This window comes from Argopecten irradians, chromosome 8 (assembly GCF_041381155.1).
Source record: "Argopecten irradians isolate NY chromosome 8, Ai_NY, whole genome shotgun sequence".
Taxonomy (NCBI): Eukaryota; Metazoa; Mollusca; class Bivalvia; order Pectinida; family Pectinidae; genus Argopecten; species Argopecten irradians.
This window is the reverse complement of record NC_091141.1, coordinates 2,948,975-2,972,246: the sequence shown is the minus strand read 5'-3', so window position 1 is coordinate 2,972,246 and position 23,272 is coordinate 2,948,975. Positions and strand designations below refer to the sequence as shown.

Genomic DNA, 23,272 nt, shown 5'->3' with positions numbered 1-23,272 from the left:
TAAAAAAAGACGTAATACATTGTAGGTCAATTTTATAATATTAATGTCTTTCGACATAAATATTGCAAAATTAAGATATTCGTGGATTAACGACCTTACATATTATTGGTATTGGTATATAAAATAATGCATGTAAATTATCTAAACACGTAATACAACTGTATATTTTTAACACTACTTGGCAACATAGATTCAAACATTACAATTTATTGACAGGAACTAGTATGTACAACGTAAAGCCACGATCAATCTGGTTCAAAAGAGTTAAGCAACAGTCTCCATTAATGATGACACTCCAATACAAACCTAGATCAAAGCAATGTTAGTTATCTAGATATGTTAACCTCAACAGGACTTCATCAGGAATGAATACATCGCATCAAACAAGAGAAGACGAGTAGATTGTCCAAGCTAGGTCTTGCTGCAGTCCATGGAATTTCCTGATATGTTATCATGGAAACATAAAATGACAATCTTACCCTTAACAGAAAGTCGATATCTTTATCTTCCAGATCATAATCATTTGTTCCAACATATCCTGTGTAGATCCCAACGGTCCGGTCAAGGTCATAACCCTATAGGAAATAAAACGTTAGTATATCACGGTCTGGTCAAGGTCATAACCCTGTAGGAAATAAAACGTTAGTACATCACGGTCCGGTCAAGGTCATAACCCTGCAGGAAATATAACATTAGTATATCACGGTCCGGTCAAGGTCATAACCCTGTAGGAAATATAAAATTAGTATATCACGGTCCAGTCAAGGTCATAACCCTGTAGGAAATATAACTTTAGTATATCACGGTCCGGTCAAGGTCATAACCCTGTAGGAAGCATAACATTAGTATATCACAGTCCAGTCAAGGTCATAACCCTGTAGGAAATATAACATTAGTATATCATCGACAAGCGTTCAATACCTGGCAACTACCCGACATGGTATTCGAACTCAAAATACAGAGGTGAAGGTTAAGTGGTAATGTGTGAGGACATCTTAACCACTCGCCCACCTCGGTCCCTTGTATTGAAATGTCTTTATAATATATTTATACTGCACAATTTTAATACTAATGGTATGGAAACGGAAAATGTGAAAAACTTTCTTATTTTCAAGATTGACACTAACATTTGCATTAGATGTTTTGAGCCTGTGATCATTTGGCTTATTTGGCTATTCGACGGGAGTTACTTATTTGTAACTCCCGCCCCCTATCCATCCATGAGGGACGGTTACCATGTACTAGCCTTAGGCAAGTAAATTTTCTCTAGGTACTCCGGTTTTCCTCCAAAACCAAAATATGGCTTGTATTAAGAGAACACTGTTGTTGATAGGACGTCAACATTAAAAACTAAGTTATTCATAATTCAAATACATGTGCATATTTCAGGTGATATAAGAAAGGAATACCTCCATGTATATCCTGTTCGCGTTCAGGAACACGGAGCTGAGACAGGCTGAGAAGAAGGAGGTCATGCTGTCTATTTCTGTACGTTTGTAACCCGTACATAGCTGTTGAAGATCTATTCCTTCTTTCTGTTCCACAAAGTTCACGAGCTCATCAAAAGTCACCTAAAGCGAACCAAATAATCCATGAGCACTACAAAAAGCATGCTATACGAAAATAGGTTTCATGGAAGGGTTTGGTTTCCTCTACAAAAATAAATCAGTGTTGCGCGTTATATTGGAGGAAAATGTGTTATTGTGCACATGGTACTGAAAAAGTGATATTCTCTTTTGCTAAATATTTCACCTGTCCGTCGCTGTTGGCGTCCAGCAGATTAAACGCCTCCATTGCACTGTAATTCTGTCGGTGGCCGAATATAATCCGCTTGCTCTTGTCAGAAAACTCGGTCTGCAGAACAAACAAGGGTTGATCGATAACTTCCGTCAACCGCTAATGGAATTAGTACCATTACTTTGTACTGGTAATGGACACGAAAGATCGCAGTTGTTGCTGCCAACCTTTTTTTCTGTCATACATTAATCTAACTAGTATCAAATAACACAAAAATTGGTCTGTCAAATATGCCAAACATTCAGAAATTTGGAAAGTTGTAACACCAAAAAAATGTTAGATTCACTTTGAATGGCGTGCTTTTTCAATATTTTATTGGGATATCAAACAAATGTATATTTTAATTTGATGTCTGCACATGAATTTAATAAACAAGAAAAAAAACCTCAAACCTTATGTTATATATTTGGGCACTTCCAATCTTTTAAACTTTTGTAAGAGAATACAACGTGTATTTTCTATTCTCAAAAAAAACAACAAAAAAACAATCATGCAAACTTACGTCAGCAAAAACGTTTTCCATTTCCGCCATATTGATCTTGCCGTCCCCATTAACATCGTGTTTCTTCAAAACCTGATCGTCCGGAAGTCCCAGGGTGAAAACGAAAGTAGATCAATATACAGGCACAGAAGTTTACTGTCCTTAAACACGAGGTATAATTACATTCATATATATATATATATACATGTATAAAGATCAATTTAACATCAAAAAAGGTCGCTAATGGATTATTGTTACTTTGATATAGAATGTTGTTTGGCGAATAAAACAAAATGCCGTCCCATCGGTGAAGTAACAATGGGAATGGTAAGTAAGCGCAGAGGGATGAAAGCTGTTCAGTTAACCAAACTAATTCATTAAGTTATCAAATCTGTGTATGTTTTCTCAGCCTTTCTTCCGGACCACTAAACACCTAGGTGACATCACTACGTCCGATAATTTAATGGGAAGTCAAGAGTTATTCTATCTTTATCTATGTAACAATTCCATCCATAGGCGATCATTTGTCAATTTCTTTAATTGATTTAGTGATTTTTGTACAAACATGTGCAAACTGACGTCTTTTGTTTTTTTTCGACTATGATGGCCTTTAAATTCTGTCGATAATACCATCATTATGTGGTGTATCCATTCACAGGGACCTGGCACGAATTATTCAAACATCAGTATACACATATATATGGCATCAAAGGTATGAACTCGGCGGTCGAGAAAAACATACCTATTCTTTAAAACCGTTGTTTTTTTTAATAAACTAGCTCTATATACCATTAACGCATCTAACCTTAAAGAGAAATAATGTATCTTTACAATGAGTGCTTGAGTGCTGTCCGTTAGAAATGTCGTCTCGCCTCAAATGGGTACCTCACAAACCAAGACGAAATCTCACAATCCACAATTTCCTTTGAAGGTTTCATGTCCCGTAGTTAGTAGAAACTCTATTCAAACATCGTGTAGCTTAACTAATTTTAACAATCATCGCCTTGTTGCTGTTTTTTCTCGGAATGCTTCTCGATTTTACATATCGTGACTGCATTATGCAAATTATGTAGTGTTGCGCTTGTCGGTAAAATCGAGAAGCGTTTCGAAGCAAATAGTTAAAGTAAGTGAGGAACATGGTGTTTACATGGAGTTTATACAAAGTAAGGGGCATGACACCTCCGAAGGAGATTGTGGATGAACACAGTTATGGGTACTGTTTACCACCACAAGTGTAAATTTTGTGATTTCGACTTGGTTTTTGAGGACTCATTAGAAGCAAGACGACATTTTGAGCGGACAGGGAAATGTCTACCTACATGTAGCATAGTTTTCGTAAATTCCCCGATCCATCAGGCCATAACTTCGTCAATACTTGGCCAATTTTGTTAATCAAGCACTTATTGGAAAGATAAATAATTTCTCTTTAAGCTAAGATATATATGTCAATGATTGATATTTACATTATGAGTGTTTCGTCACTATATGAATCAACCAACTGACGAAAACTAACATTTGCCTATGAAAACACTACGAATACACTATATATGAATACAACGATTCTCGTGCATCGATCAGCTGATTTCGAACAATGCGCCAGTTTCACATCAATAGAAAATAGTCCCCCACAATATTTAAATGTATAATATCTAACGTGTTGTTTATTGATATATAATCAACTACGGATTACCGTTATAAGTCAATCAAATCTTATTTTAACTATATTTCTTTTTATCGTTTGTAATTTGCAAAAAAAGGTCGACCAGAAGGCGGAAGCTTGAAAACGCGACGTCGGGGAACGACTTTATCGTCCAGGTGTTCCATTTATCTCGTTTCTCGTCGTATATGGGTGTCATAATTTTAAATATAATATAAAAACCTTTCAATAATTTTTATTTTCATAAATTATTCTAATTTAAAGATATGGATTAAATGTTGTTTTTTTTTTTTAATTTTCATAGCGGCTATGAATAGCAGAAGCTATCTACATATCTTCGGAGGAGCGCTAACGCGCTCCACAGAATATGTAGATAGCTTCTGCTATTCACAGCCGCTATGAAAATTAGAAAAATACATTCAATCCCTATATAGAGCCAGTTTATTTTAAAAAAAACTCACGGTTTTAAAAAAATAGGTCCGGTTTTTTTGACCGCCGATTTCATACCCTTGATACTATAATATATATATGTATACTGTTGGTTAAAAAATCGTGCCAGGTATCGTGCCAGGCCCCTTTGTATCCATTAAGTCTTCAAAAAGAAGTAAAATGAAAGTAAACGTTGGCTATTATAGCCTTGCAGATCAGAGATACCGTAAATACAGCTAAAATGAACTATATAGAAAACCATAAGGATGTTACTCCTCCTTTAAATGATGCCCCAGTTCTATAAATATCTAAAAGGAGACAAGGAATCAATAAATAGTATCAAACATTGGGAGGGTATGGACACGTTTATCTATCATACCTTTATAAACTCGTCCACTGCTTTTATTATACATTCTTGAATTTTTTCCCTCTTGACTTTCTTTCTCAGTTCCTTCCTGAAATAAAAAAAAACACTCAAGTAAATTTATCAGTTTTATGTTACAACTCAACGATAGCATTGTTTTTCTACAACACGTCTATCCAATCTAAGGAGAACTAAGTTATGTTTTATCAAATGTTCACTCGCTCCGCCTTATTAACATTTATTACGAAGCGTCCCGATGTGTGATTGATGAACATATCCGACTACACCAAGACCTTCTGGTACTGTTCGAATGTCAGACGTTATTTCATAAGTGCCCCAGTTTTCTCTCGTCACAAAAAGTCTAAAGATTCAACACAAATATAAGGCTTATTTTGTAATAATTTATCAGCGTTGTTTAGGTGATAGGATGGGGAAGTGAAGTCCCAGGATAAAAACCTCCGATCTACCAACGGTGAATGGGAACTGCACAATGCCGATTACGACACTGGCAAGTAAAAATCCAAGATTGCTGTCTGTCAGACCTTTTGTGTCGGATTCGTCCCAAAAATGTAAGATGCGCATAATTAAATATGTTATAAGACGAAAGGCACAAAACAAAACCTGACCAAAGTTCCGTGAAAACATTTTTTTATTTCAAATCATTATACTAGAAAAACATTGAATAATTTCTTAAAAAGCTTTCACATTTCTAAAAGGTATGTCCCTTTAATTGTACTTGTTTCATTGATCCTTTCGAAGTCTCCTAAAACCTGTAATCCTTCAACAATAATAGAATCATTAGAAATAATTTTGGTCAGAATTATATATCTATATTTATGTATACTGAGCGAGAGCCCTTCTATGCAAGTATGTTTAACAATGTTCGGTGATTTGACCCCAGGGCGCCCCAACCATTGCAGTTCATGTGTTTCGATACCATAAACATCACCTTTCAGCTCGAGGAACAAAATATATGCACTGTATAATTTTTTTCACGTAATGGATATCATACCTAGCAAGTTTAGAGTCGGGAACAGGCGAGTGATGCATGACCCCAAACTCGTCTTCCGTCTTGTCTTCAAGGTAATACTTAAACAAGTCAGGGCCTTCATCGGATGTCTACAATAGAGATTAGTTTATGTAACACAATTTTGCTTATGAGTAACTGTAACACCGGTTTTGTTTATTTGCTGTTATCTGTCCAAGCAAGAAAACATAGCCCCTGGGAAATCAGTAGCCGCCATTCTCACAGACTTTCCATTATCTTGCTCACTGAATGTCACACAGGCCGATCACATACTATATATAGATCACACGATGTGATAGTATGTGCAGAAAAACATCACTTAACGTTGGAAAACATGGGTCAAAGCTACAGTCATACAATCAACTTCTTAAGGAAAAGAGGTCCATCCCATCTTGCTATAAAAATGTTGTTACTATTTGCTATTTTCATATAGCTTTTACATTAATTATCAACTCATGTACCTGGAAATCATATAAGCTTGTGGTAGTGGTTTATGTCGCTTAAGGAATAACTATATTCTATACAATTTCCGAAATATTTAAAAAAGTAGAAAAGCTAACTTAGGAAAAGATATCGCTGGATAATCTGGCGGAAATGATTAGCACATTACATTGATACCAGATTTAAAATGTACAAGTTAATTGAATAGGATGAGTATCAATTTTTGCCGTTTTGTGAACACTCAGTGAAAAGCAAATATAGTATATATATATATATAATGCATGAAGAATCAGATACATTTTGAATAGCATACAATATATATGCAGCTGTCTCTAAGGTAATAAAAAATAAGTTTTGCTTATTGTTGAGTGAGTGATCACAAAACGGCTCCCATGGACATCCCTTCTTTTTTGTGTTTTGTTAGATACAGTTTTGATTACATTTCATACCATAAGAAATCTAATGAAAATATAGATAATATCCAGTATGCAACTGTCGAAATACTGGTTCGTGTTGCCATGGATACATTGATTATATGACATTACCATTCTGGAGAAATCACCAAAAACGAGATCGAATTGTATCTCCTGTCATTGCCAAACGTAGATTAGATTGCAGATAAAAAAAAACTAGGACACTTTTAAAGGAAAATTTGAAAGATTGTCAGCTTACATTTATCGAAACACAAGTTCCCCACCGTCAAAATCATTCGATTCGTGAAAGATACCAGCATGTTATATAACGCTATAGTGATGAGGATGAGTTTTGGTGGATTCAATTTTTATTCTCGAAACAATGGCATTCGTGTTTATTGTAATTGAAAATTTGATTAATGACTCGCTGTTCAGTAATTTAAGGGTTTTTTCACTGTATAACCATAAAGAATACATTCTATTGAAAGCAATGTTGCACAAATATCTCATTTGAAATGTAGCTGACGTCACAAATTTCAGGTGGAGTAACCGTTATTTCAGGATATGGCTTGAGTTCACATACCTTCATTACATTTCACTTAAAGGTGAAAAGTTTGTCTGCCTTAAAGAGATTTAAAAGTAACCCAGTCTCTACCGGCGTACTTTAGTATTCCCTTTCTTTTTCCTTGGGAAGACTACAATGCACGTATTAATTTAGGATTACTACATATCCCGAACTGAGGTTAGTGAGGTATGCAAAATTTACAAGCAACACATGAATATACGACTAAACAGCAATACCAAAGGTTAGGTTCGATTTATACACGTTTTGATTATACCTAAAAAGTGATACAATATACAGGGTTTAAAACTTTAAACGTTTATGGCACATGTACTATTATTCCTGAACACCCACTTAACATAAGGATTCCTTTGTAGAATGATACTTTGTATGTACAAAAGTTGCGGTAAAATGTGCAACTAGACAATCGGCGTCCATCAGAAAAGATTCCATTCCGCCAAGTTAATTAATCTTGGTAGCAGTAAGTATTACTTAACCCTTCGAGTGCCACCCGACCTCTGATGAGGTTTTAGAATTCTTCCATTGATTGTCAAAGAGCCTCAAAGAGCATCGCTAGTTTTGTCCATCAAACTAACCTATATTGACATAAACGAATCACCAGAATATGTTCGCTTGAACAAACAGACTTGTAGTTTTCGGGAAGACTTCTGCGGGTCGATTGTTGATAGTAAGAAGAGGCAGACAGACGGACTCAGAGATTACTATAGGGCTTCCGCATTAGAGAAGCGGACCCCAAAGCTAAAAAACAAGGTACAGACATTGATCAATATATTTTCTCGCCCAAAAAGTGTCACTTTCAATTATGTAGACTCTTTTGACGGTGGATGCGTGTCTGTAACCGTTGAAATTGAGTCAGTGGCAGCAGATAGGTGTTTACGAGACAACATCTAACACGACCTGACATTTTATTCCGGAAAGGAAATCCGTTGTCAAGTCGCCTACAAGTTCTCCTCAGTTTGCTCGGCATTTTGCCCGCATGGATTATACATACAAACCCATGAAACATGTAAATCTCACCACGTGTAATGATTTCCAGTTCTTGTATAGAAATCAATGAAGGTACATGTATGTTGTCTTTAATAACGGTTACTCCGCCGAGAATACGTGACGTCATTTCGAGCATTATTATTTTTGCTTATGTCATTGATAATTTATTTCATGCCTATTTTAAAAGGTAATTCATCAAAGGAAGTGAAAAAAGGGAGAACTTGATTGATTATGTTTAACTTTCGTTAGACAACTATTAACGTAATTGAGTTCGGTACATAATAGGTACCTACATGTATTGGGTGTTTGTCTCGTACACGTATGCCCATACCAAAGTCGAACCGGTCAGATATGGCAAAAGTATACACAGAAAAAAGTCGAACTGGTTAGATATGATAAAAGTAAGCCCAGAAAAAAAGCCGAACTGGTTAGATATGGTAAAGAATACCCAGAAAAAAAGCCGAACTGGCTAGATATGGTAAAAAATATACACAGGAAAAAAAGTTGAACTGGTCAGATATGGTGAAAACATATCCAGATAAAAGTCGAACTGGTCAGATATGGTAAAAACATATCCATATAAAAGTCGAACCGGTTAGATATGATAAAGTATACTCAGAAAAAAGTCGAACTGGTCAGATATGGTAAAGTGTACCCAGATAAAAGTCGAACTGGTTAGATATGGTAAAAGTATACCCAGATAAAAGCCGAACTGGTTAGATATGGTAAAAACATATCCAGATAAAAGTCGAACTGGTCAGATATGGTAAAAACATATCCAGATAAATGTCGAACTGGTTAGATATGGTAAAAGTATACCAAGAAAAAAAGTCGAACTGGTAAGATATGGTAAAGTATACCCAGATAAAATTCAAACCGGTCAGATATGGTAAAAATATACCAAGAAAAAAAAGTTGAACTGGTTAGATATGGTAAAGTATACACAGATAAAAGAAGAACTGGTTAGATATGGTTAAGTTTGCCCAGATAAAAGTCGAACTGGTCAGATATGGTAAAGTATACCCAGATAAAAGTCAACTGGAATGATATGGTAAAAGCATATCCAGATAAAAGTCGAACTGGTCAGATATGGTAAAAGTATACCCAGATAAAAGTCGAACTGGAATGATATGGTAAAAGCATATCCAGATAAAAGTCGAACTAGTCAGATATGGTAAAAGTATACCCAGATAAAAGTCGAACTGGTAAGATATGGTAAAAGTATACCCAGATAAAAGTCGAACTGGTGAGATATGGTTAAAGAATACCCAGATAAAAGTCGAACTGGTAAGATATGGTAAAGTATACCCAGATAAAAGTCGAACTGGTTAGATATGGTAAAAGTATACCCAGATAAAAGTCGAACCGGTCAGATATGGTAAAAATATACCAAGAAAAAAAGTCGAACTGGTTAGATATGGTAAAGTATACACAGATAAAAGAAGAACTGGTTAGATATGGTTAAGTTTGACCAGATAAAAGTCGAACCGGTCAGATATGATAAAGTATACTCAGATAAAAGTCGAACTGGTCAGATATGGTAAAGTGTACCCAGATAAAAGTCGAACTGGTTAGATATGGTAAAAGTATACCCAGATAAAAGCCGAACTGGTTAGATATGGTAAAAACATATCCAGATAAAAGTCGAACTGGTCAGATATGGTAAAAACATATCCAGATAAATGTCGAACTGGTTAGATATGGTAAAAGAATACCAAGAAAAAAAGTCGAACTGGTAAGATATGGTAAAGTATACCCAGATAAAATTCAAACCGGTCAGATATGGTAAAAATATACCAAGAAAAAAAAGTTGAACTGGTTAGATATGGTAAAGTATACACAGATAAAAGAAGAACTGGTTAGATATGGTTAAGTTTGCCCAGATAAAAGTCGAACTGGTCAGATATGGTAAAGTATACTCAGATAAAAGTCGAACTGGTCAGATATGGTAAAGTATACCCAGATAAAAGTCGAACTGGAATGATATGGTAAAAGTATACCCAGATAAAAGTCGAACTGGTAAGACATGGTAAAAGTATACCCAGATAAAAGTCGAACTGGTCAGATATGATAAAAAAGTATACCCAGATAAAAGTCGACCTGGTCAGATATGGTAAAAGTATACCCAGATAAAAGTCGAACTGGTAAGATATGGTAAAAGTATACCCAGATAAAAGTCGAACTGGTTAGATATGGTAAAAACATATCCAGATAAAAGTCGAACTGGTCAGATATGGTAAAAACATATCCAGATAAATGTCGAACTGGTCAGATATGGTAAAAGTATACCAAGAAAAAAAGTCGAACTGGTAAGATATGGTAAAGTATACCCAGATAAAATTCAAACCGGTCAGATATGGTAAAAATATACCAAGGAAAAAAAGTTGAACTGGTTAGATATGGTAAAGTATACACAGATAAAAGAAGAACTGGTTAGATATGGTTAAGTTTGCCCAGATAAAAGTCGAACCGGTCAGATATGGTAAGGTATACTCAGATAAAAGTCGAACTGGTCAGATATGGTAAAGTATACCCAGATAAAAGTCAACTGGAATGATATGATAAAAGCATATCCAGATAAAAGTCGAACTGGTCAGATATGGTAAAAGTATACCCAGATAAAAGTCGAACTGGAATGATATGGTAAAAGCATATCCAGATAAAAGTCGAACTAGTCAGATATGGTAAAGTATACCCAGATAAAAGTCAACTGGAATGATATGGTAAAAGTATACCCAGATAAAAGTCGAACTGGTAAGATATGGTAAAAGTATACCCAGATAAAAGTCGAACTGGTGAGATATGGTAAAAGAATACCCAGATAAAAGTCGAACTGGTAAGATATGGTAAAGTATACCCAGATAAAAGTCGAACTGGTTAGATATGGTAATGTATACTCAGATAAAAGTCGAACTGGTCAGATATGGTAAAGTATACCCAGATAAAAGTCGAACCGGTCAGATATGGTAAAAATATACCAAGAAAAAAAGTCGAACTGGTTAGATATGGTAAAGTATACACAGATAAAAGAAGAACTGGTTAGATATGGTTAAGTTTGACCAGATAAAAGTCGAACCGGTCAGATATGATAAAGTATACTCAGATAAAAGTCGAACTGGTCAGATATGGTAAAGTGTACCCAGATAAAAGCCGAACTGGTTAGATATGGTAAAAACATATCCAGATAAAAGTCGAACTGGTCAGATATGGTAAAAACATATCCAGATAAATGTCGAACTGGTTAGATATGGTAAAAGAATACCAAGAAAAAAAGTCGAACTGGTAAGATATAGAGAATACACGGTTAGTATCTTACAATACAAGGTTTATTTTGGTGCGAGACTTAGGAAAGCCGAGATGACGAGGCTTTGCCGAGTCATCTCGGCTTTCCGTGTCGAGCACCAAAATAAACCTTGTATTGTAAGATACTAACCGTGTATTCTGTTTATCCTGCAACCATTATGGCATTCAAAACGAAAGCAAATTGACAGTTCCTTACTTTGTTTCGCTCGAAGCGAGACGATTCTTTGATGCGGAGGTAAAGATTCATTCACTAACCGAATGAGAGTGCACTCCTTTTTACTGCCGTGGGAAATAAATAAGCGCATTCACAAACAGTCACCGTAAATCTATTCAGTGTGATATATCAAAATGAAAATACTCAAATAACAATAAATACCCATTAAAGAATTACTTGACAATACATACCTTTGTCATGAGCCAAGAAAAAGACGGCACCGCCATACGAGATTTTCGATATAGTAAAAATGACGTCATTTCGGTGAATGTGACGTCACGTTTTAGCGGGACTGAATGACGTTTCATTCACCGGAAGGTTCAAGTTCTGGGTCAAGTTAGAAAAAGTGCCGTCAGATATGGAACAAATTCACGTGATCGTATTGACGGATAAAGCATATCGTATTGACGGATAAAGCACAAGTTTATCCGGCAGTAGTTATCGGTCAGTATGTGGGACAGTTGCAGGATAAATGGTAAAGTATACCCAGATAAAATTCAAACCGGTCAGATATGGTAAAAATATACCAAGAAAAAAAAGTTGAACTGGTTAGATATGGTAAAGTATACACAGATAAAAGAAGAACTGGTTAGATATGGTTAAGTTTGCCCAGATAAAAGTCGAACTGGTCAGATATGGTAAAGTATACCCAGATAAAAGTCGAACTGGAATGATATGGTAAAAGTATACCCAGATAAAAGTCGAACTGGTAAGACATGGTAAAAGTATACCCAGATAAAAGTCGAACTGGAATGATATGGTAAAGTATACTCAGATAAAAGTCGAACTGGTCAGATATGGTAAAGTATACCCAGATAAAAGTCAACTGGAATGATATGGTAAAAGTATACCCAGATAAAAGTCGAACTGGAATGATATGGTAAAAGTATACCCAGATAAAAGTCGAACTGGAATGATATGGTAAAAGTATACCCAGATAAAAGTCGAACTGGTTAGATATGGTAAAAGTATACACAGATAAAAGTCGAACTGGTTAGATATGGTAAAAGTATACCCAGATAAAAGTCGACTTGGTCAGATATGGTAAAAGTATACCCAGATAAAAGTCGAACTGGTAAGACATGGTAAAAGTATACACAGATAAATGTCGAACTGGTTAGATATGGTAAAAGTATACCAAGAAATAAAAGTCGAACTGGTTAGATATGGTAAAGTATACCCAGATAAAAGTCGAACCGGTAAGATATGGTAAAAATATACCAAGAAAAAAAGTCGAACTGGTCAGATATGGTAAAGTATACACAAATAAAAGTCGAACTGGTCAGATATGGTAAAGTGTACCCAGATAAAAGTCGAACTGGTTAAAAATGATAAAAGTCAGACCAGAAAAAATGCCGAACTGGTTAGATGTGGTAGAAGAATACCCAAACAAAAGCCGAACTGGTTAGATATGGTAAAAGTATACACAGGAAAAAAATTTGAACTTGTCAGATATGGTAAAAACATATCCAGATAAAAGTCGAACTGGTCAGTTATGGTAAAAACATATCCAGATAAAAGTCGAACCGGTCAGATATGGTAAAAATATACCAAGAAAAAAAGTCGACCTGGTCAGATATGGTGAAAGTATACACAGATAAAAGTAGAACTGGTTAGATACGGTAAAAGTATACCCAGAGAAAAGTCGAACTGGTTAGATATGGTAAATGTATACACAGATAAAAGTCGAACTGGTTAGATATGGTAATGTATACCCAGATAAAAGTAGAACTGGTTAGATATGGTAAAGTATACCCAGATAAAAGAAAAACTGGTTAGATATGGTAATGTATACCCAGATAAAAGTCGAACTGGTCAGATATGGTAAAGTATACACAGATAAAAGAAAAACTGGTTAGATATGGTAATGTATACCCAGATAAAAGTAGAACTGGTTAGATATGGTAATGTATACACAGATAAAAGTCGAACTGGTGAGATATGGTAAAAGTATACCCAGATAAAAGTCGAACTGGTGAGATATGGTAAAAGTATACCCAGATAAAAGTCGAACTGGTCAGATATGGTAATGTATACCCAGATAAAAGTCGAACTGGTCAGATATGGTAATGTATACCCAGATAAAAGTCGAACTGGTCAGATCTGGTAAAGTGTACCCAGATAAAAGTCGAACTGGTTAGATATGGTAAAAGTATACCCAGATAAAAGTCGAACTGGTAAGATATGGTAATGTATACCCAGATAAAAGTCGAACTGGTCAGATATGGTAAAGTGTACCCAGATAAAAGTCGAACTGGTTAGATATGGTAAAAGTATACCCAGATAAAAGTCGAACTGGTTAGATATGGTAAAAACATACCCAGATAAAAGTCGAACTGGTTAGATATGGTAATGTATACCCAGATAAAAGTCGAACTGGTTAGATATGGTAAAAACATACCCAGATAAAAGTCGAACTGGTTAGATATGGTAATGTATACCCAGATAAAAGTCGAACTGGTTAGATATGGTAAAAACATATCCAGATAAAAGTCGAACTGGTTAGATATGGTAAAAACATACCCAGATAAAAGTCGAACTGGTTAGATATGGTAATGTATACCCAGATAAAAGTCGAACTGGCTAGATATGGTAATGTATACCCAGATAAAAGTAGAACTGGTTAGATATGGTAATGTATACCCAGATAAAAGTCGAACTGGTTAGATATGGTAATGTATACACAGATAAAAGTCGAACTGGTAATATGGTAATGTATATCCAGATAAAAGTAGAACTGGTTAGATATGGTAATGTATACACAGATAAAAGTAGAACTGGTTAGATATGGTAATGTATACCCAGATAAAAGTCGAACTGGTCAGATATGGTAATGTATACACAGATAAAAGTCGAACTGGTTAGATATGGTAATGTATACCCAGATAAAAGTAGAACTGGTTAGATATGGTAATGTATACCCAGACAAAAGTAGAACTGGTTAGATATGGTAAAAACATATCCAGATAAATGTCGAACTGGTTAGATATGGTAATGTATACACAGATAAAAGTCGAACTGGTCAGATATGGTAATGTATACCCAGATAAAAGTCGAACTGGTTAGATATGGTAATGTATACCCAGATAAAAGTAGAACTGGTTAGATATGGTAATGTATACCCAGACAAAAGTAGAACTGGTTAGATATGGTAATGTATACCCAGATAAAAGTAGAACTGGTTAGATATGGTAATGTATACCCAGATAAAAGTCGAACTTGTTAAATAAAGTATAAATATTTTTTCATCATCCAATAAAAGTAGAAATATCCAAATGGTACTGCGGTAATGTGCGATTGTCAATGTTAGCATGCTCACATACGATACACTGCGCTGACCCGGATGTAAGCGCGTAATGGGTCATTTGAGTGGGAGGAAACCGGAGAATAAAGTAAAAAAAAACCCACATGATCGGCCAGTTAACCTCTGACATTTTCATGTCCATGCCGCGGAATTCAATCATGACAATTGGAAATGATAAACACTGAATTACACTAGCACTGACTACCACTGATTGAATCAGGTCTAGATTTCAAACAAAGAGGTAAAGATATACATGTACAACTGTATGTCTCTTTGACACAACGAGCTGGGTTGTGTTAGATTTCCGTATATTTACCTCTATCGTTGGTGAATGGAGACTTATTTCAGAACAGAAATCAAAACATTGTATCAAAGCTTATCATAACACATCGGCCTACTGACATATCCTGTCGATTTCAATCGGATTAATGATGATTGACAAAATTATGCTAAAAACTCGAAAGAAATCGAAGATCAGGTAAGGCAATTCCTAACAGTGTTGCTATTCGACAAACGAGGCACGTTACGGAATGGACTATGTCAAGGGAAACCACTCTCATAACGTTTGTAACACTAACAATAAAAGAAAAATTAACCAAAGTCTAAAGCACTGAACTAGTTTAGATTACTCAAGATACCTCTGATGTCTCAAGATTATTAATGGTCTTTGTTTATAATTGAACGCATTTGGTCATTCTAAAACAGAAAAACGAATAAATCAATTCCTCAAAGTAATTGAGTTTTGTCAAGCCTTACCAGAAAGAATCCAAGAGTTTTATGATTCCGTTGTCCAAACCGGTTCCGTTTGCTTAGAGTTTTAGGTAGATCTTGGATACGGTGGATCCTCTTTAAAAAGGAATCTTCTGGGTTCATTGATAACCACCATCCTACAAAACAATAATCACATTCATTTAAATACCACCCTCGATATCCCTGGGATACAATGTCACAAAATCTAGTGGTGATAATACTACAGTGATAGTAACCCCTGAAATATCGAGGATGCTGTTCTACCTACATTGCAACACTTTTGCTACTAAATTACGATGTATATAAGCTTTTATCTGACAATTTTTGTGTCGAAGAAAACCCTCACAAAATATTGCTCGATATTACTAGATTTAACAGTATTACCTAAGAGCATACAGATTGGCTATACAAAGACATCGATCCTTCAATTACACAATTACGATTTCCATACATACAATTTTCAATCACAGTTTTAATTGAAACAAGAAAGTAAATATTCGGGATGACTTATAGGAAACCTTGACATTCTATCTTTCCAATAAATCAAGCATGAAAAGTTATCATTGAATACTTACCGTCATAGCAGTGTAGTGGGTAGTTACAGAAAAGTGCGCCATCTACAAAATAATCCGTGTCACCACTTGGCAAGGTTTTCGTGACTGGCTGGAAAGCACCTGAAAATCATAAATTGCAATAGTGTTTGACAATGTTACTGCAACCACGACATGATTAAATAATAATCACAGAAGTTTATAGGGCTAAAACAGCCAGTTCTTATACGATGTGGGGCATTCTGCAAGGCTTACGCAATTGATTCTTTAGTACCACGCTTAGCAAATATTGTCAGTCAAATTGTTTTGCTGAAATATTTTATATAGCAATAACCGTTTTACCTGGATAAGAAACAGACATGCGCAGAGCTCTGCGGACTTTCATTTTGGGTGTTGTTTTTGGATGACAGTATTCTTCCTGCATATTGTTGACGTTGATCATGACGATACACAACTCCTTGTCGTACTTCCTATAGACCTAAAACAAATGTCATAGTGTCCGTTATGTAAGGTAGATGTTGTTATCCTTTGAGTTCATTGTTGAAGTATCTGATCTTATGGAAATTAAAACAAATGTCTAATCATTCATGCAAAATACACAAGGTCTTTATCAGCACCACTGTTAGTTGTAGGATGCAAATTATATATGTTTTTCTTGTATGCTCTGAAGGACGTCTTTGTAAATGTAATCCGTGATTATCGCACGATTCACAGAGATGACATGACCTATAATAAACGCATATAATGTTATGGGCCTTCTGTTGATATTTTATATATGAATTTTGATAGGATATGACCAAGATAGGTAGAGGACGCTTACACTTCCTGAGTACATGACTCTAATTTCTCTGGATTATTTTAGGAACCTTCGTACAAATCTATATTTTGTAAATAGTTGTCAATGATATAAAATATTTGATTTATTTTTTTAATATTTCCTTCCCACGCCTTATATGTTTACCTGTTCGAATGTGATGTCAGGATTGCCAGTCCGTTTCTCCAAAATGTATCCAAAGTAGTCGTACAGTCTGTTACCGGGATGTAAACCATACCGTCGGATAAGGTTAGGAATGAAACTCAAGTAGCTGCATTTAGCATCTAGAAATTGAAAGGAATCTAGTACTCATTAACATACTTTCCAAGCATTATTGTTTTTGAATAATCCTTCTATTATCACAATAATTTATAGCACGTTACGTCCTTGTTACTTCGGTATCATAGCAAATGTTAAATTATTTTTACTTGTTTTACTATTAATTCCACGATGTGCCTGAAGATGGCTCAGAGGACGAAAAATTGCAAAAGAAATCATATTGGGTCATTTGTAATATTTTAAAAGCAACCCTTTTGAACTATGGAAAGTAGAATTGTGTGTGGAATGTGTCAAAGCTAAGTGTTGTTCAAGTAGTTGTACATAAATGATATTCCGTATTTGCACATGAAACATTTATCTGTGAAGTCGTGTGTATGCGATCCCTATTAAATCAAATGATTTAATAAAATATTTTGAAATGAAAATGTGTTTGCGACCGTAACGTCATACTTTTCAGAGAAAACGGCATGAATTAAGCTCATTTGTAGACTGAAAAGCTCAAAATAATAGCTTCATAATGTATATCTATTCACAGTAACTCTACTGAGCAACAATGGAATACCTTGACTAAATGAAATAAAGACAATATCATGACTACTCCAACGCCTCCTTACCAAACAGAAGTTTACTGCTGATATCCTCCTTCATAAGCTGTTCCATCTCCTCCACAGTATACCCAACAGCCAGGGTTGTGGCGATGATCGCTCCAAAACTCGTGCCACCAAAGCGCTTTATATTCTTCAGAATCCCCAGACCGTCTAGAACCTATTGTGTTATACAAAAATGTTAATCAGGCTATCCACCAAGTGTTGGTTAGTATGTTGGTAGTAGTGTTTTGGAATATAAAAATATGCTTGATGTGGAAATCTCTCAAGTTCATCTTCATTGCTTAATTAATAAAAAATGAAATAAATGATACTTTTTTGAAACAACAAAATGGCATCTCTTATTCATTATCTTGTTCGCTTGGATGCCTTAGAAAACGTTAAAAAACTGTTATTAAATATTTTAAAAGTTGCAAAGGTAACTTTTGTAACAGATTTTTTGTATCTCAGACAAATTTATCTGCATGTTCCATATAAACAAAGACTACATTATGTAAGCCAAATGTACATCCTGACCTGAAGTCCGCCAAGATGAGCTGAACCTTTGCTTCCGCCCCCTTCAAACACTAAATTTTCGAACGGAAACTCCTCCTCCTTGAGGTAGGCAAAACGAGACTGTTTACATTCTTCACACTTGTCCGAAGTTCGCTGTTCTAAATCATCAAAAATAAATTCGATCGTAGAACAACAACTCTTGGAACGAAGCAAAACCTTGAAAAAGCGCAATAAGTTGACATTTTTTAGATACAAAAGGGTATCGGAGGTATGGGAAGAGGGGCGGTTGTTCAAGAGTTACATTTTGTACGATGATCAGTTCTGAAAGGGGTGCTGTTATTTGTGATAAGTAAAAAAAAAACACCATTATATTATTAATATGATATCCTTAAATTCATATCCTCTAATTAAAACTTATCTTTGTGATCTATTATATATTTGTTATCTCGTTTCGGAGGGCTGAAGTTGGTTGCGAGTTCCTAGTTCCTAGTTCCGTTTAATAAACGGAACTAGGAACCAGACCCGAGTTCCGTTTAACTTAAACGGAACTAGGAACCAGACCCGAGTTCCGTTTAACTTAAACGGAACTAGGAACCAGACCCGAGTTCCGTTTAAGCTTATACGGAACTAGGAACCAGACCCGAGTTCCGGTTAACAAACATACTGGCCAACGAGCGGAGTTCCGTTTATTAGGATTCCTATCCCTAACTGCATGTTCAATTACCTATTATATACAGGAATCGAACTTAGAGCTTCCATGAATAATACAGCACAGAATTAATCACCTTAACACAAATTCCCTTAAACGGATCTGACACCTAGACTCCAGTTCCGTTTAACTTAAACGGAACTAGGAACCAGACCCGAGTTCCGTTTAACAAACATACTGGCCAACGAGCGGAGTTCCGTTTATTAGGATTCCTATCTCTAACTGCATGTTCAATTACCTATTATATACAGGAATCGAACTTAGAGCTTCCATGAATAATACAGCACAGAATTAATCACCTTAACACAAATTCCCTTAAATGGATCTGACAGCTAGACTCCAGTTCCGTTTAACTTAAAGCTCTAAGTTCGATTCCTGTATATAATAGGTAATTGAACATGCAGTTAGGGATAGGAATCCTAATAAACGGAACTCCGCTCGTTGGCCAGTATGTTTGTTAAACGGAACTCGGGTCTGGTTCCTAGTTCCGTTTAAGTTAAACGGAACTCGGGTCTGGTTCCTATTTCCGTTTATTAAACGGAACTAGGAACTAGGAACTCGCAACCAACTTCAGCCCTCCTCTTGTTTCTAACAAATTATAGTTTCCCTAGCTATAATCTCTCTACCTATTTGCTCGTCTATATCCTTCTGGTCTTCTTCAGTAAGAACGGAGTCGAAGTTCAGACCATCGTCCTCTTTCGGTTCCACACTGTAACTTCCGCCCATGATTTAAGTCGGTTATAGATTAGACCGGTCCTTGTCACAGAAAACAACAGAAAACACAGAGTTTAAAAGTATAGAAATTATCATGCAACTTTAACTTGTTAAATGTAAGTAGAGTACAAGATATTTAAGGGTTAACCGTGCATTTATTTAGAGTATATTATGATATCCGTGTAATAACTCCATAAAATTAAAAATCATTCCAGATGATACCTAACGTTCAATAGAAACCAGTGAAATTCCAAAAACCCTTAAATTACTCTTCTTTTCTGTGACATCGTTGTGCCGTTGCTTTAGCCAATATAAAAATCTATTCAAATTAATCCTTATTCTTTTTTTGAAAATTTCGAATTCATTTTGGGACTCTTTTTATTTCTATATTTTCGCCGTTATATCTCAGCCAATAAAAAGCGACGTAACAAACCGCGATGCTGTTTATTTATTTATTTATATATTTATTCTTTAGGGGGGGGGGGGGGCTGATAAAGTAAATGATCAAACCAATGAAAATGATTGCTACGAGCAAAATTGAATTGTAAAAATATAATGAGTAATTTAAATGGGACCTTAATTTTTACAAACATGTACAACGTGATCATCTGATGGTAATGGAGATGGTGCTGTCTTTGATGACGTCGTTCTGTTTTACTTAGAATACTGAATAGTTGTTTTTATTCGCGAGGGATTACATTTCGCTATACTCACAATCACGTTAATTTCTGCTAACTGAAATACCAGGCGAAATAAAATGCAAAGAATAACATTACAAGTAAAATAATCTGTATCGCTTAAAATCGTAAAAAAAAAAAAAAAAAAAATGAAAAATGTGTTTCCCTCTGCGAATTAGTATTAGAGAGGAGATCGTAACACTTATTTCCCGCGAAATTAAATACCATTTAATAGTACTCTAATTCTGGTTATTTACCCGAATGACTAAAAAGACTCGCAATTATCATATATGAAATGGACGTATGGATGTCATTTTGCGATCGAATCTCTTATAACGACACGAAGCTCACCGTGCGACAAAAAATGTAAATTGCAGTATGAGCATAACGTTATCTGGTTTAGATAATGTTAAAATATTAAATGCTCCTCTTGATTCGTCGGTGTGAATTTTAAATTGTAAGAATCCATGGCATCATAATACCAGCCCGATTCTTTTTACGACAGAATGATCGCGTTTTTGGCGTAATCTCTACCATTGCCATAGCAGTATCCATGTACTTTTTTTTTTATCAGTAACGAAACGTTTGAATATTTGCTAAACCATAAATTGATAAAAGGCCACGGATCCGGAGTGACTACCTCATAATCCAACTCGAGTACCCATATGACATTGGACAATAGTTAAACAACCAACCATAAGAAGCAAAAGGAACCAAAAATGAAAATACCAAATTAACATAAAACATGGAAAGCATTACCGTCGAAAATGTAAAATGTTTGACACAAATAATTTCTTATAATTTTGAAAGGATAAATGGTCAACAAGCGTTCTTTGCTCAATTACATGCATTAAGCAATTAAATTATTTTGCATTTTCATTTTTGTCATTTCCTATTTTTCCAATATAATTCAATAAATACATATTAACCCAAAATGCAAATAATATTGTAATCAACCTTAATATTATGTAATCATAACTACTTACCTTTCAGCTTGTCAATCACCTTAACGAATGGAGGGTTTCAATATCACAATCCACGCTGTCCTTTAGCACTACAATTCACACCGGAGTTGCTCAATAATGTAATGAATGCAAGCAAGACGATTCACCTTGAACGTATGTCCATTACACAGAAGAATTATGTTCATACCAGGATACACGACAAATGTATGTTTCCTTTCACACTGAACACATTCTCAAAAAGGAAATGATAGACGATTAATTTTGTTGCAAGTCCATTCCGGGGATAGCAAAAATGTAATCCACCGCATTAATGGTCATTAAACATCTGAGTAAAATATAAGGTATATTTTATATCAGTTTTGTTTGTCTGTTTGATTATTTTAACGTCCTATTAACATCCAAGGTCATGTAAAGACGGCCTTCCATATGTAGTGTGAAACGTGTGTGAAGTGCGAGGTGCGTGTTTTGTTAGACTGTGGTATGTTCGTGTTGTGTCTTTTTGTATGGTGGAACTGTTTCCCTTTTTATAGTGCTACATCACTGAAGCATGCCACCGAAGACACCAAGCAACACACCCCACCCGGTCACATTATACTGACAACGGGCGAAACAGTCGTCCCACTCCCCGTTTGCCGAGCAGGAGCAGAAACTACCACTACTATAAAACTTTGGCGTGTCTCGGCCAGGGGACAGAACACAGAGCTTTCCCAACAGGGCGAACGCTCAACTCAAGGCCAAAAGTGAGGCGGTGCCAAGGGAGGCATTAGGAAAGATAAAGTCAGTTAGGAAGAAGAGAAAAGATAAGATCCTAAATTTAGTCGCCTTTTACGATCATGCAATAGAAATACGGATAACAGTAGTAACATAGTAACCTGAACAGAATACGTCTGTTGTCACGATACAGACAGATTGATGACTCCTGCAGCAAGAAGTCTCAAAACCATCAGCGTTACTGCCACTTACCTGACAATGAAAAAAAAAGAAAAAAGAGAAGTTTCTCTTTCATTGAAAGTGACTTACATGCAAGTTAAAGTGAACAGTCGGACAAGGATGGCTAAAGTCGGTAAAAATGGTGTGAATGTATCCAGTATAATTTCTTATGAAATGAAAAAATAAAATCTCCCGTCAAAATCTGTCTGCGTACGAAGAAATTAATTTAAAGTATGGAAATTCTAAAACGTCCTCCCGGCTCACTATGTCCGTGGTTACATTTCCACGCAGCCTCGCTTTCAATGCTTTCAACTTTTATTTACTTTAATGGTCAAAACTGGGAAACTAGGCAGAACTTGACCATCGTATTAATATGTGAGAACTTTTGGAAGGCCAATGAACGCATTTAAACTGGTTTTCTTTGCCCGACTATTCACTTTAATCAGCATTGGAGTGTGTAGCCGATATACTCTATTTGATGATCAGTGACTGCCCGTAAAAAATGTAATCCACCTCGTTAATGGTATATTGTGGTACCTATTACACATCTGAGTAAAATCAAAGGTATATTTTATATCAAAATAAGGATAACAGTACTGAACACAGACAGATTGATGACTCCTGCAGCAAGAAGTCTCCAAACCATGAGCATTACTGCCACTTACCTTTAAATGAATGTCTTTGAAAATAACTTCCATGTCGGATAGTCAGCATTGGAGTGGAGTTAGGAGATGTGTATCCTTTAGTTGATTGGTGATCAGTGAGTGTTTTATCCCCATTTCA

At 35.5% G+C, this 23,272-nt stretch overlaps 1 protein-coding gene and 1 long non-coding RNA gene across 2 annotated transcripts; both read right to left on the bottom strand.

The window, feature by feature from the left end:
* Window positions 1-1,393: 1,393 nt before the first annotated feature.
* LOC138328892 (uncharacterized) lies at window positions 1,394-16,662 on the bottom strand. The gene is made up of 7 exons (XM_069275608.1): window positions 16,644-16,662; window positions 16,326-16,424; window positions 15,757-15,887; window positions 5,741-5,847; window positions 4,744-4,819; window positions 2,300-2,371; window positions 1,394-1,854 (listed from the first exon to the last, which is right to left on the bottom strand). The coding sequence occupies exons 1-7, from the start codon at window positions 16,660-16,662 to the stop codon at window positions 1,699-1,701; spliced, it is 660 nt and encodes a 219-aa protein (XP_069131709.1). The 3' UTR covers window positions 1,394-1,698.
* Window positions 16,663-18,521: 1,859 nt separating this feature from the next.
* LOC138328744 (uncharacterized) lies at window positions 18,522-21,936 on the bottom strand. Its single transcript, XR_011209345.1, has 3 exons — window positions 21,581-21,936; window positions 19,830-19,959; window positions 18,522-18,652 (listed from the first exon to the last, which is right to left on the bottom strand). It is a non-coding gene; the product is annotated as an uncharacterized lncRNA (long non-coding RNA).
* Between the last annotated feature and the right edge of the window lie 1,336 nt (window positions 21,937-23,272).